This window comes from Coregonus lavaretus, assembly GCF_964263955.1.
Source record: "Coregonus lavaretus genome assembly, chromosome: 40".
NCBI classification, from domain to species: domain Eukaryota; kingdom Metazoa; phylum Chordata; class Actinopteri; order Salmoniformes; family Salmonidae; genus Coregonus; species Coregonus lavaretus.
Genome location: NC_140027.1, coordinates 6,770,492 through 6,783,307, shown reverse-complemented (window position 1 = coordinate 6,783,307; position 12,816 = coordinate 6,770,492). Strand labels below are relative to the sequence as shown.

Sequence of the window (12,816 nt, the reverse complement as noted above, 5' to 3'; positions counted from 1 at the left end):
CTTTCACTCGACTTCTCACATAACATCCCGTACATCCTGTGAGTGCCTCCATTCATTGGAAGCTTGGTGGCCAATTCTGCCCGGTAACAGAGCCGCTGAGAGGTCATTTTAGCACGATCAGACACTGGAGCAGGGCGCAGTTAATCCCTTTTATTCCATTAGCATTAGGGTAACAGAAGATCTACTGGTACTGACATTACTACGGTATGGTATGTGTGGTGAATGGGAGGGCTCAGGGTTGGTCAGATCTCAATGGGTTACAACCTCCCGAGGCCCATCTCCATGGGTTATGACCTCCCCTGGAGGTCACTGTGACATGTCCCACTGAGATTTCACTCAGAGTAATCCTAACATTAACCAGGTCATAATCCTAACCTTAACATTACGGCAATTAACAAATATCTGACCCTGTATCAGTGGTTAGGGGCACCCTAAGGATCTGGCTATCCAGCCTGTCACTAACCTTAGTGACTGATGAATTCACTAAGGCTAAGCTATTTAAGTTTTTTAGCAATTTGACAGATGTGTGGGATTTTGTGTTCCTTAGAATCAGCTTTTGACAGCATATTGTTACCATTTAGAATCACAAATCCATTTCCATGATATAAGCCTACACTTGCTTTAGCCAAGATTGTGACCTCTTATGATCCTCCTTTTCTCCTTATTTCCCCCTGGTGACGACATGTCCATTTGGTCCCTGCAGGATCAGTTTAGTCTGTCTTGTGTTCTTGGCTCATAGCCAAACTGTCGGCTCTCACAGTGTAATTCCCCCTGACGAGCTGATTGGTAGTCTTCACGGTGTAATTTGTTTTGTGTCGTGATTGTCTGTGTCATGATGTTGTGATTCTGTTCGATTGGCTGTGTAATTTTGGTCGCTGTCCTGGTCTCCGGATTAAACGAGCGTGATTTGAGCCCTAACTTCCTTGCTTCGTGCTTCCCTGTGTCATTTTCGTGGTATTTCGGTGGCTGTCTTTTCCTCCCTTGACATTCTTGTGTGTAATCAATTTTGACGTTGTCTCCGGGACGTGTGTGTGTGTGTGTTGTCTGGCCCGTTGGGGACTGGTAAGCGTGACAGTATGTGTGACAGACTGGCTTTTCCTGGCAGTATCATGACGCTGTCAGTGCTTAGTGCGCTTCTCCCCAGCCTCCATACATAACTCTATGGTGTGACTGGTTCATTCCACTACCCACCCTGCTATCACTTTTCCTCTTTCCCAAAACAGACAGAATCACACACACCACCAACTCTCTGACCTCATCCAGAACTAGTGTACGTGTGTGTCCTACAAACAAACCTCCATTAGGAAAGCATGAAACTGTCTGCCATACATTCATTAGCACTCTTCCTCCATGACACCCTGTATATGAAACTGACAGACATTTGAAAGATAGCATACAGTACCTAAGAGAATGCAGGCAGGTCTGTGTTATGGCTATAAGCCTCTCTCAGGATCCTGTCTCTGGATCCTCTGTGTGTGTGTGTGTGTGTGTGTGTGTGTGTGTGTGTGTGTGTGTGTGTGTGTGTGTGTGTGTGTGTGTGTGTGTGTGTGTGTGTCTGTGTTGCGGTATGGGAATGGAAAGTGCCCCATCACCTGCTCCCTACTCCTCACCCTGCATAGATAATGACCGTTGAGTCTGTGGGGCGTTGAAATGAGTGTGTGTCGTGACAGACACTGCAGACATTGAGAGTGAGTGCATACCACAGCTTTGAGTAATGAGGTGGGCTTTGAGAGCAGTGCATTCCCCAGGACCGCCTGTGTAAAGGATACCTTTCCCCAGTCTGTGTCCTCCCAGCGGCTGCAAGGGAAAATACCTTCCCTGTCTCGTCAGTATGGGGAGAATTTTAGTTACACTAGTTTAAGTAGGCACATTTTGTACGTGTATAGTCTAGGCATATGTGAGTCAATAGGTTTTTTGGCGTTGGATACCAGACAGGTTGGTTACCATGACAATAATTTCCCCTTGGGGATTAAAAAAGTACTATCTCATCTCTCATCTCTGTAGGCTCGACTGTTACATTTCACCTGTCACTTTGCAGGCATGAGAAAGTAGCCTAGACACTGAGACACAGCAGTTATATGATGGAAGGAGACCCAGACACCCCTCCTCTCCTCTCTTCTCCCCTCCTCCATTTTGTGTCCTCACATTCTCCAGGGTCAACCATCGATCTGTCTGGGTCAGACTCTGCCTAGACTCCTCCAGGCTCACGTGAGCTAAGAAGTCATGGAGGTCAGACTCCTAGACTACACTGGGGCTGCTACACCCTTACCTCAACAATCCCTTTCCCCCCTCCATTTCTCCACTGTTCCACCCCTAATGTCACCCAATCAGCACCAGTGGTCTTGACGAGACCGGCCAGCTGGGTACCTCCAGGGTCCAGACACATCTCCTTGGAATGTTTTTCCACTCCTCTGGCTAATCTGTAGGGGCCAGGCTGGGTAGTAGCCTACTGCCTAGCTGCTAGGAGGGGATTGGGGGTAGAACTAAGTGTAGCCTGTGTGTGTGTCATGTAGTACCGAGTTTATGGCTTGGGCCGTATCCAGATTGTCATACCTTCATACCGACCTTGTGCCATACCGAGATATTAGGTAATATTGGCACTGAACACAAGGGGCGCTATTTTCAAACCCCACTGATGCTCTGTAACCTGAAGGTTAGCAATGCCAACAAGTACATGTAAAATCCCATAGAGAATGCTAACTAAATGCTAACGAGCGCATTGGGAACATTTTGTACAGTTTCTGACCTAAACTATACAAGTAACTCAAAAATGCTACTCACAGTTTGCTGCACGTACAACACAAATATTAGCCAGCAAGGCTCTTGATCCAGGAGGGGATTCTCTGCTGTTAGCAAGCAAATGCTTGATTTTGGAAGACGCTAACCACTTAGCTAACTAGCTACTAAATTAGCAAACCAAATGCAGAACATTTGGCACATTTTAGACAGTTAACTTAATAGTTATAATATATCTAGCTGGCAAACATTTAGTTGTGAATTCCGTACTGTAATTAGATCACCTGGCACATGTTGCATAACAGTGAGTGACTCAGAAGGCTCCGGTCTCTTGTCATTGTGTGCTTGTAAACAAACACCACGTGACTGGGGACTACCATAAGCTTCATAATAATGTGACAGGTGAAATGAAGAACGCAATGTTCTTTATTCTTTATCTCCTAACATATTGCACAAGTTGACTAGGTATTTACTTAAAGTAGCTACAAATATAAAAATGGTATTGACGGTATTGAAAAACCATCCCGTGGCTTTTTCCAAATACTCCATTATACGTTATACAGTGGCTTGCGAAAGTATTCACCCCCCTTGGCATTTTTCCTATTTTGTTGCCTTACAACCTGGAATTAAAATGGATTTTTTGGGGGTTTGTATCATTTGATTTACACAACATGCCTAACACTTTGAAGATGCAAAATATTTTTTGGGTGAAACAAACAAGAAATAAGACAAAAAAACAGAACTTGAGCGTGCATAACTATTCACCCCCCCAAAGTCAATACTTTGTAGAGCCACCTTTTGCAGCAATTACAGCTGCAAGTCTCTTGGGGTATGTCTCTAAGCTCGGCACATTTAGCCTCTGGGATTTTTGCCCATTCTTCAAGGCAAAACTGCTCCAGCCCCTTCAAGTTGGATGGGTTCCGCTGGTGTACAGCAATCTTTAAGTCATACCACAGATTCTCAATTTGATTGAGGTCTGGGCTTTGACTAGGCCATTCCAAGACATTTAAATGTTTCCCCTTAAATCACTCAAGTGTTGCTTTAGCAGTATGCTTAGGGTCATTGTCCTGCTGGAAGCTGAACCTACGTCCCAGTCTCAAATCTCTGGAAGACTGAAACAGGTTTCCCTCAAGAATTTCCCTATATTTAACGCCATCCATCATTCCTTCGATTCTGACCAGTTTCCCAGTCCCTGCCGATGGATAACATCCCCACAGCATGATGCTGCCACCACCATGCTTCACTGTGGGGATGGTGTTCTCGGGGTGATGAGAGGTGTTGGGTGTGCGCCAGACATAGCATTTTCCTTGATGGCCAAAAAGCTCAATTTTAGTCTCATCTGACCAGAGTACCTTCTTCCATATGTTTATTTTTTATATTTTTTTATTTAACCTTTATTTAACTAGGCAAGTCAGTTAAGAAAATATTCTTATTTACAATGACGGCCTACACCGGCCAAACCCGTATGACGTTGGGCCAATTGTGCGCTGCCCTATGGGACTCCCAATCACGGCCGGTTGTGATACAGCCTGGAATCGAACCAGGGGGTCTGTAGTGATGCACGCCTCAAGCACTGAGATGCAGTGCCTTAGACCGCTGCGCCACTCGGGAGTCTCCCACATGCCTTTTGGCGAACACCAAACGTGTTTGCTTATTTCTTTCTTTAAGCAATGGCTTTTTTCTGGCCACTCTTCCGTAAAGCCCAGCTCTGTGGAGTGTACGACTTAAAGTGGTCCTATGGACAGATACTCCAATCTCCGCTGTGGAGCTTTGCAGCTCCTTCAGGGTTATCTTTGGTCTCTTTGTTGCCTCTCTGATTAATGCCCTCCGATTAATGACCTCCTTGCCTGGTGAGTGAGTTTTGGTGGGCGGCCCTCTCTTGGCAGGTTTGTTGTGGTGCCATATTCTTTCAATTTTTTAATAATGGATTTAATGGTGCTCTGTGGGATGTTCAAAGTTTCTGATAAATTTTTTTAACCCAACCCTGATCTGTACTTCTCCACAACTTTGTCCCTGACCTGTTTCGAGAGCTCCTTGGTCTTCATGGTGCCGCTTGCTTGGTGGTGCCCCTTGCTTAGTGGTGTTGCAGACGCTGGGGCCTTTCAGAACAGGTGTATATATACTGAGATCATGTGACATCATGTGACACTTAGATTGCACACAGGTGGACTTTATTTAACTAATTATGTGACTCCTGAAGGTAGTTGGTTGCACCAGATCTTATTTAGGGGCTTCATAGCAAAGGGGGTGAATACATATGCACGCACCACTTTTCCGTTATTTCTTTTTTAGAATTGTTTGAAACAAGTTATTTTTTTTCATTTCACTTCACCAATTTGGACTATTTTGTGTATGTCCATTAAATGAAATCCAAATGAAAATCAATTTAAATTATAGGTTGTAATGCAACAAAATAGAAAAAAACGCCAAGAGGGATGAATACTTTTGCAAGGCACTGTAAACGGTATACCGCCCAAGCCTACTGAGTTTCAATTGCTCCCAATAAGAACTTGGCAGTACTAGGAAGACATTCCATGACTTTGGCACACTTTGGCTCACCTGGACCCTATTACACCAGGAGAGAGAGATTTACAGAGATGGAGAGATGGTAGAGAGAACTGTATACGTGAGCGAGAGCGCTAGGCACAGTTCCTGCAACTCATTTTTGCTTCTCTTCTGGAAGCCATTGTGTGTTGGCTCTTGGCTGCGATGCTTACCTCAGGGACTCACTTCATATTGGAAAGAATGCTTGTCTACTCAATATTTTACAAGGGAAGCCTCTTTAACCGCTCTCTCTGCTAGCCCGTAATGGACGGACAGACTGACGGACAACAGCGGTTACCTAGAGCATCCATAAAGAAGACAAAGTAGAGCCAAGCCAGAAATCCTCCAAAAATTGAGCTGTTAAACGTTTTGAGGGAGCACCACCCAAAAGTGAGGTTATTTCAAAAGGCGACTGGGATTCAGAGCAGGAATCCAAGGCACTGGCAGGGATTAGATTCCAAGCTAAGGTTGGTTCTCATTTCATGATATCTGTCGGACTCCGAATACCTGGGGTGAAGGATTGAAATGGAGTGTAGCTTAGGCTATTTGTGTAGGCCTAAACTGGACTTTGCCTTGTCATATACAGTACCAGTCAAAAGTTTGGACACACCGACTCATTCAAGGGTTTTTCTTAATTTTTACTATTTTCTACATTGTAGAATAATAGTGAAGACATCAAAACTATTAAATAACACGTATGGAATCATGTAGTAACCAAAAAAGTGTTAAACAAATCAAAATGTATTTTAAATTTGCGATTCTTCAAATAGCCACCCTTTGCCTTGATGACAGCTTTGCACACTCTTGGCATTCTCTCAACCAGCTACACCTGGAATGCTTTTCCAACAGTCTTGAAGGAGTTCCCACATATGCTGAGCACTTTTGGCTGCTTTTCCTTCACTCTGCCGTCCGATTCATCCCAAACCATCTCAATTGGGTTGAGGTCGGGGGATTGCGGAGGCCAGGTCATCTGTTGCAGCACTCCATCACTCTCCTTCTTGGTAAAATAGCCCTTACACAGCCTGGAGGTGTGTTGGGTCATTTCTTGTTGAAAAACAAATGATAGTCCCACTAAGCCCAAACCAGGTCTCTTCTTCTTATTGGTGTCGTTTAGTAGTGGTTTCTTTGCAGCAATTCGACCATGAAGGCCTGATTCACACTGTCCCATCTCAACAGTTGATGCTGAGATGTGTCCGTGACTTGAACTCTGAAGCATTTATTTGGGCTGCAATTTCTGAGGCCAGTAACTCTAATGAACTTATCCTCTGCAGCAGAGGTAACTCTGGGTCTTCCATTCCTGTGGCGGTCCTCATGAGAGCCAGTTTCATCATAGCGCTTGATGGTTTTTGCGACTGCACTTGAAGAAACTTTCAACGTTCTTGAAATGTTCCTATTTGACTGACCTTCATGGCTTAAAGGAATGATGGACTGTCGTTTCTATTTGCTTATTTGAGCTGTTCTTGCCATAATATGGACTTGGTCTTTTACCAAATAGGGCTATCTTCTGTATACCCCCCCTACCTTGTCACAACACAACTGATTGGCTCAAACGCATTAAGAAGGAAAGAAATTCCACAAATTAACTTTTAACAAGGCACACCTGTTAATTGAAATGCATTCCAGGTGACTACCTCATTAAGCTGGTTGAGAGAATGCCAAGAGTGTTCAAAGCTGCCATCAAGGCAAAGGGTGGCTATTTGAATAATCTCAAATATAAGATATATTTTGATTTGTTTAACACTTTTTTGGTTACTACATGATTCCATATGTGTTATTTCATAGTTTTGATGTCTTCACTATTATTCTACAATGTAGAAAATAGTAAAAAAAAAAAAAAAAAAACTTGAATGAGTAGGTGTGTCCAAACTTTTGACTGGTAGTGTAGGTCTAACAGTGTTTGACCCACAAGCTGTCTTTTGTGCATTTGGTTGTTTTATTTAATATGTAAGCTCATAGGTTTTTTTTCTCCCCATCTGCTTTGCTTTGTATTGAGAAATCACTATTAATGCTCTTCCATTGTAGCACATCCATCATTTAACTCATCTAACTTTTCTTCTTCTCTTCTCTTCCAGTGCTGTGTGCGAAGAACCTGTCAAAGAAAGACTTCTTCCGTGAGTAGTAACCAATTTTTTTCCAGTGCTATTTCTGTTCTGCCCACCCCCCTGTGTGTTGGGATGGGATTGTCAGCTAGCTGGCTGGCTTTGAAGCCTTCAGTAGATGGAGTCCCATAGGAGCTCAGTCTGTCTGCAGTATTGGCTGACGAATACAGATTACAGATAGAACACCTAATGCACATTGACGCTAGTCCCCAATGATATCCAATGAGGTAGAAGAGCGTCGGTGATGAGCTGGTAATGCCTGTCGTGTGCTGTTATGACTGGCACAGATGAGCAACCATTAATGTAGTTTTAATGGTATTTTAATGGTTCTCAGTCATTAGGCTGACTGTGAAAGGCTACAGGTCGTAAATGTGAAGTTCCTGTATCTTACGATCTTCACATTGGCTTAATGCCAGAGGATCTGGTGAAGTTTCATATCATGGCGAGACGGAGATACTCATCACAGATAAATACCTCTGATTGAACACAAAGCACAGGCACGTCCCCTTTGTAGGCTAATTATCATAGTGTATGATTTTGATAAAATAAAAATAGTGAATTGGAACATTCTTTAGGCTATGCAGTTGCACATCTCCCTTGAAGCCATGTATTGGAATACTGTGGGCTTTAAGGCACCGTTTCCTGAAAATGACGCGCACACACACACACACACACACACACACACACACACACACACACACACACACACACACACACACACACACACACACACCTGCCTGCAGAGGGAAGTCCCTGCTTCCTCTGCCAGTATGGCAAAGGGGTGAATGTGACTCAACAAGTTTGACCTGTGGGAGGTATCAGTGCCTGGAGGCACACACTCCTAACTATAGTAGTCACACACAGTATGTCATTGCTATGGAGCACAGTCAGTGTGTGTGTGTGTACCAGGGTTTCCGTTAGGAAAATTTGGCTCCGAACAACGTGACCGGCAAGATTTTTACGTGTTGGGTGCGTAACGCATTAGGGCGTCCACCCACGGTGCTCAACATCACATTTAGATTATTGTAATTCATCTTAACAGAATAGAAAAGAGCCTGTAAAGTTGTAATAAAATAAGGTAGAATGGTGTTCATATACCAACATGACAGGTTTTATTGAAAAGCAAAATATGACCTTTGCGTCTTCATCCCTGCTATAAATCATAAATGAATATCTTTTTCTTTTTTTAAAGATTAAAACATTTAGCGTATAAGAACAAGTCGCCTACACAGTAAAACACAACTTCAAAATATCATATTTGTATAATATAATTTGCGAACGACCTGACCTATAGGCTATTTGTATGAACACTTTAATAAATAGCAAAACACAGCTGTTTTCAAATACAATCTAGCCTTTCTAATTTAATTTAGCCTAGGCATGAACATTTTAAGTAAGCCTAATAAATAACAAAACATGGCTGTCTCCAGGGCCGGCCGGTCATGGCTAGAACGATCCAGCTTTTGTCAAATTAACGTCCGATTTGACTTCGTAGCAGGTTAGGAGAACTTATGGAGCAGGTTAGGAGAATTAGGTTAAGGTTAGGAAAAGAGTTAGGGTTAGCTAAAATGCAAAACAATTCAACTTTTGACATTAATTTGACTAAAGCTGGATCCCTTCTAGTCATGGCTGGGCCGGCCCGCACCACTCCCCATTCCCGCTGTGATTCAACACCACAGCAGTAAAAAGAGGACACACTAGGCGGCCACAAAATTGAGAAATTGTAAACCTGATGTTGGACAATCAAATTCGATATGAAAAGAAACGAAATTCGTTAAGGCTGGTTCATTGAGAGAAAGCTTATTTTACAAGGCTCCTGTGAAACAAGGCCCGCGCCGTGCATTTATGAAAGCACATGTTTCCAAAGCTCAAATTAAATCTCACTCTTTTTACAGTTCTACTGGATGATGTTAACAAATGTTATGTTTATTGTAATTTGAACTATCGCGGGGTCGTGACTCGTGTCATAACTCTGTTTCCTGCTATAGGCAGTTGGCTGCCTAGTGATTGCAACATTATAACTCTCCGATGTGAATAGTTGGCAACAATGTTTTGTTTCCAAGTGCTACGGAATAAACTGAAATGTACTAATTGCTCATGATACACATCATTATTCTACTCTAGTCTATCAATCCATTCCAAATCTTTATACTATACACGACAAGGGCGGCATATGTTGATCTTGCCTAGGTTGGTAGCAGTGTGTGTGTACCGTCCATTATCAGATTTCCAAAGAGTATAATAGACAGGGGTGGAAAGAAAGACATGCCTCTGACCTGCTTTCTCAACTGCACACACTATTTTCCATTTCTATGATCTAAAAGAGCCAGTGTAAATACAGGTCCATTGACAATGAATGTTTTGTATGCCACCTTATGACTCAGCTGTTGTATTTGAATACAGTTCCATAGAAACTCTATCATGTTGACGTGCACATACCTATCCTGCATTTTGGCTCTAATTTCACCTATAACATATCTTAACGTTAGATAATGAACATTATTATGTGAATATAGGTTTGTTGTTAGTCAATGTTTTTATGCCATCCGCTTGTGATTACAGTTACCTAGAAACTAATTCAGGCATACATCCTCCATTTTGGCTCCAATTGCAACATATAATCTCCATTTCATATAAACCATTTCATTTCCATGCTAGATAAATTAACCATACTGTAAATATAGTTCCATTGACTCCATTGTTTCTATGCCATCCACAGTTGTGAATACAATCCTCCATTTTGGCTCCTCCTCCACAGGGCTGCCTGACCCCTTTGCCAAAGTGGTGGTGGATGGCTCGGGGCAATGCCACTCCACGGACACCGTGAGGAACACGCTGGACCCCAAGTGGAACCAACATTACGACCTGTAAGTTACCAGGGAAGACTCTATACTGGGGGACCGCCTGAGACCAATAAACCCTTGTTTCACCATGTATTCCTTGTTCCAGCTTGTCTCAGCAATTTATCCTTTCAGATCTACAAAAGTGCCTAGTAGGAAGTAGTAGCATAACCTCGTCCCCAGGGAGAACGGCTGGTGCGTGAGACTAAGAAAGTAGGGACTAGGGTCTGGATTTGGTGAAACTCACTGACATCTCCTAAAGAAACCACTTCCTATAATGGATGCCAAAGAACCACAGACAACTGCGAACACAACCTCCATGTTGACTATGGTTTTCAACATTATCACTGGTCTGGTTTTATTGCCTAAGCTGTGGCGTCTCCAATCTCCATGCGCTGCTATGATAAGCGTGCAAGGAATGCAGCAGGTTACCCTCCCTTCCCGTGCTAATGTGCAGGAACACCCACCATAAACCATTTGAGGCCTTTTGACTGTCCGAAATGGCACCCTATTCCCTATGTAGTGCACAACTTTTCACTAAAGGCCTGGTCAAAAGTAGTGCACTATATAGTGACTAGGGTGCCATTTCAGACGAAACCCTAGTCTAACCATTGGGACTGTCCGACTGAAATGAGCCATGTGTTGTGAATGTTGAGCTGCAAGCGTAACATGCTGTTCTTGGGAGTAATCACCACAGGACCCAAAGGACCTACTGGCAATGAGTTACAGGAGGGGTGAGAGAGGGAAAAGAGGGATGTAGAGGGAGAAGAGGAGAGGAGAGAAAGCTAGACATGAGGAGAGAGGTGTGTGTGTGTTACAAAGCATAGGGAAACTATGCAGAGATATTGGGATGTGGGTGTCTTGTCACCAAACCACTATGCACAGATTGAATAATACAGGGAATGTGGGTTACATCATTAATTAGTTCCCCAAAAAAGAAGGAAAAAAAACATTACGTTTGACACTGCGGAGGGAAGACATATTTGTCCGTCTCTCGCTGTGTGTGTGCATGTTTGTCTGTGTGTGTGTTTTGCATGCTTGTGTGTGTGCTTACACCCCCCCCCAATGCTTGTCTTCTTCAAACACTCTCCTCTCCACTGGTCCTGAGGGAGTCTCCCCTGCCAGTGACCCCTGACCCCAGGGCTCTGTCACAGGAAATGGCTGACATGCCAAGGAGCACAAGCCACAGATTGAGCCTTCAGCCCCAGCCCCAGCCTGTTGGCTGGCAGGTTACCACTGCTCTCCACACCTCCCTCCTCCACACCAGGCCAAGCTAAGTGCTCAGCACACAGCCAACCCAGCAGCCCACTCTCTGTGGGTCTGCTACTGTAGTGTAGTGTAACCCCTTCTGGACTACAGACCATTACAGTCACAGCAGAACACATTCTTCATCCACCCTACATGTGCATGTTCACTTCCCTTCATGGAAGGGACTGTACTGGTGTAAGAAATACACCAATCCAATGCTTTTATATTTAAGTGCATGGGGTTGAGTGTATGAGTGTACACTTTAAAGAAATAGGGTACAGTCAGGGAGTGTGTGACACCCACAAATTGACTAGTGCATGTGTACTGCAAAACTCAGGCTGAGTTTTGTTGTTGCAGTTTTCACTAATACAGTCAGGGATTTTGCAATTATAGCGTAACTTATGTAGCTATACGTTTGCAGACAGAGGCCATTAAACCAGAAAAGAGAGAGAAGTCAAAAGATGTATTAGTACAGACAGTGTTTGGAGTTTAGGAGCATACAGTCTGCCTCGCTCTGTTTTCATATTCACTACATCAGCGCCTGCAGCAAGACAGGCGGCATTAGAGTACCAGGTCATGTAGCTCCCAATGTGATGCTAATGGGATGCTAATGCACTGTATATCCCTTAGGAAAGCTAGAGACGTCATGAATAGTAAAGGGGTTGTTTTAGAGCACAAGGCCTGTAAGCGCTCTCGCTGCCCTCTGTAGGAACCAATCTGGGTGTAGATGTGACCCATTTTAGCTTCACACTGTATGTTAGAGCCCTTGATCAATGTATATAGTAGAAGGTGGTATTTCATATTTCTATAGAGAAGTTAATTGATACGATTGACGGTTGTATTTTTCAGAGGCCTTGATTGGTAAAAACCCATTCACGCTCCTTCTCTCACTGCACCAACCACGCTATTCTCCTCACCAGCCTCCTCCCCTCTCTCCCTCCCTGGTTCCCTAATCGCCCGTCTCTCTCGGCCCAGGAAACCCAGAGCAGGTGGCCGCCGTGCTGTCATATCCCAGAAGGCAGAGCTGGTCTCGCCAGCCGTCAGGGGAGGAAGTGTGACAGTGTCGTCTGCCAGTCTGTCTGGGCCGTTGATTAGTCTAGATGTCTATATCTAGCCTCATTAAATTTAAACCAGTCGGGGCTGGCAGACTGGCGTGACTGGGCACCTACTGGCATGACTAAGATGTCTCCCATTGTGGCACCCCAGCTCACCAGTCACCATTAGTCACAAACCAGTGAATTGGCAAACTTGATGCATCATCAGCCTAGAAACTGATCTGAGGCCAGTTTTGAGTGTTCCACCTTAATGGTTGAGGTAAGGGATTTGGGAGAGTAAACTGATCCGAGATC

The 12,816-nt window shown here is 43.9% G+C and overlaps 1 protein-coding gene across 2 annotated transcripts in view; it reads left to right on the top strand.

The window, feature by feature from the left end:
• LOC311113797 (E3 ubiquitin-protein ligase SMURF2-like) overlaps positions 1-12,816 on the top strand; it is a 65,292-nt gene that overhangs the window by 21,558 nt on the left and 30,918 nt on the right. Inside the window, exons 2-3 of one of the 2 annotated variants that reach the window (XM_084157110.1) lie at positions 7,353-7,391; positions 10,138-10,246. In XM_084157110.1, coding sequence (XP_084013236.1) covers positions 7,353-7,391; positions 10,138-10,246 — 148 coding nt within the window. Of the gene's footprint in view, positions 1-7,352; positions 7,392-10,098; positions 10,247-12,816 lie in introns of both variants that reach the window. The other variant, XM_084157109.1, reaches the window with a different exon arrangement.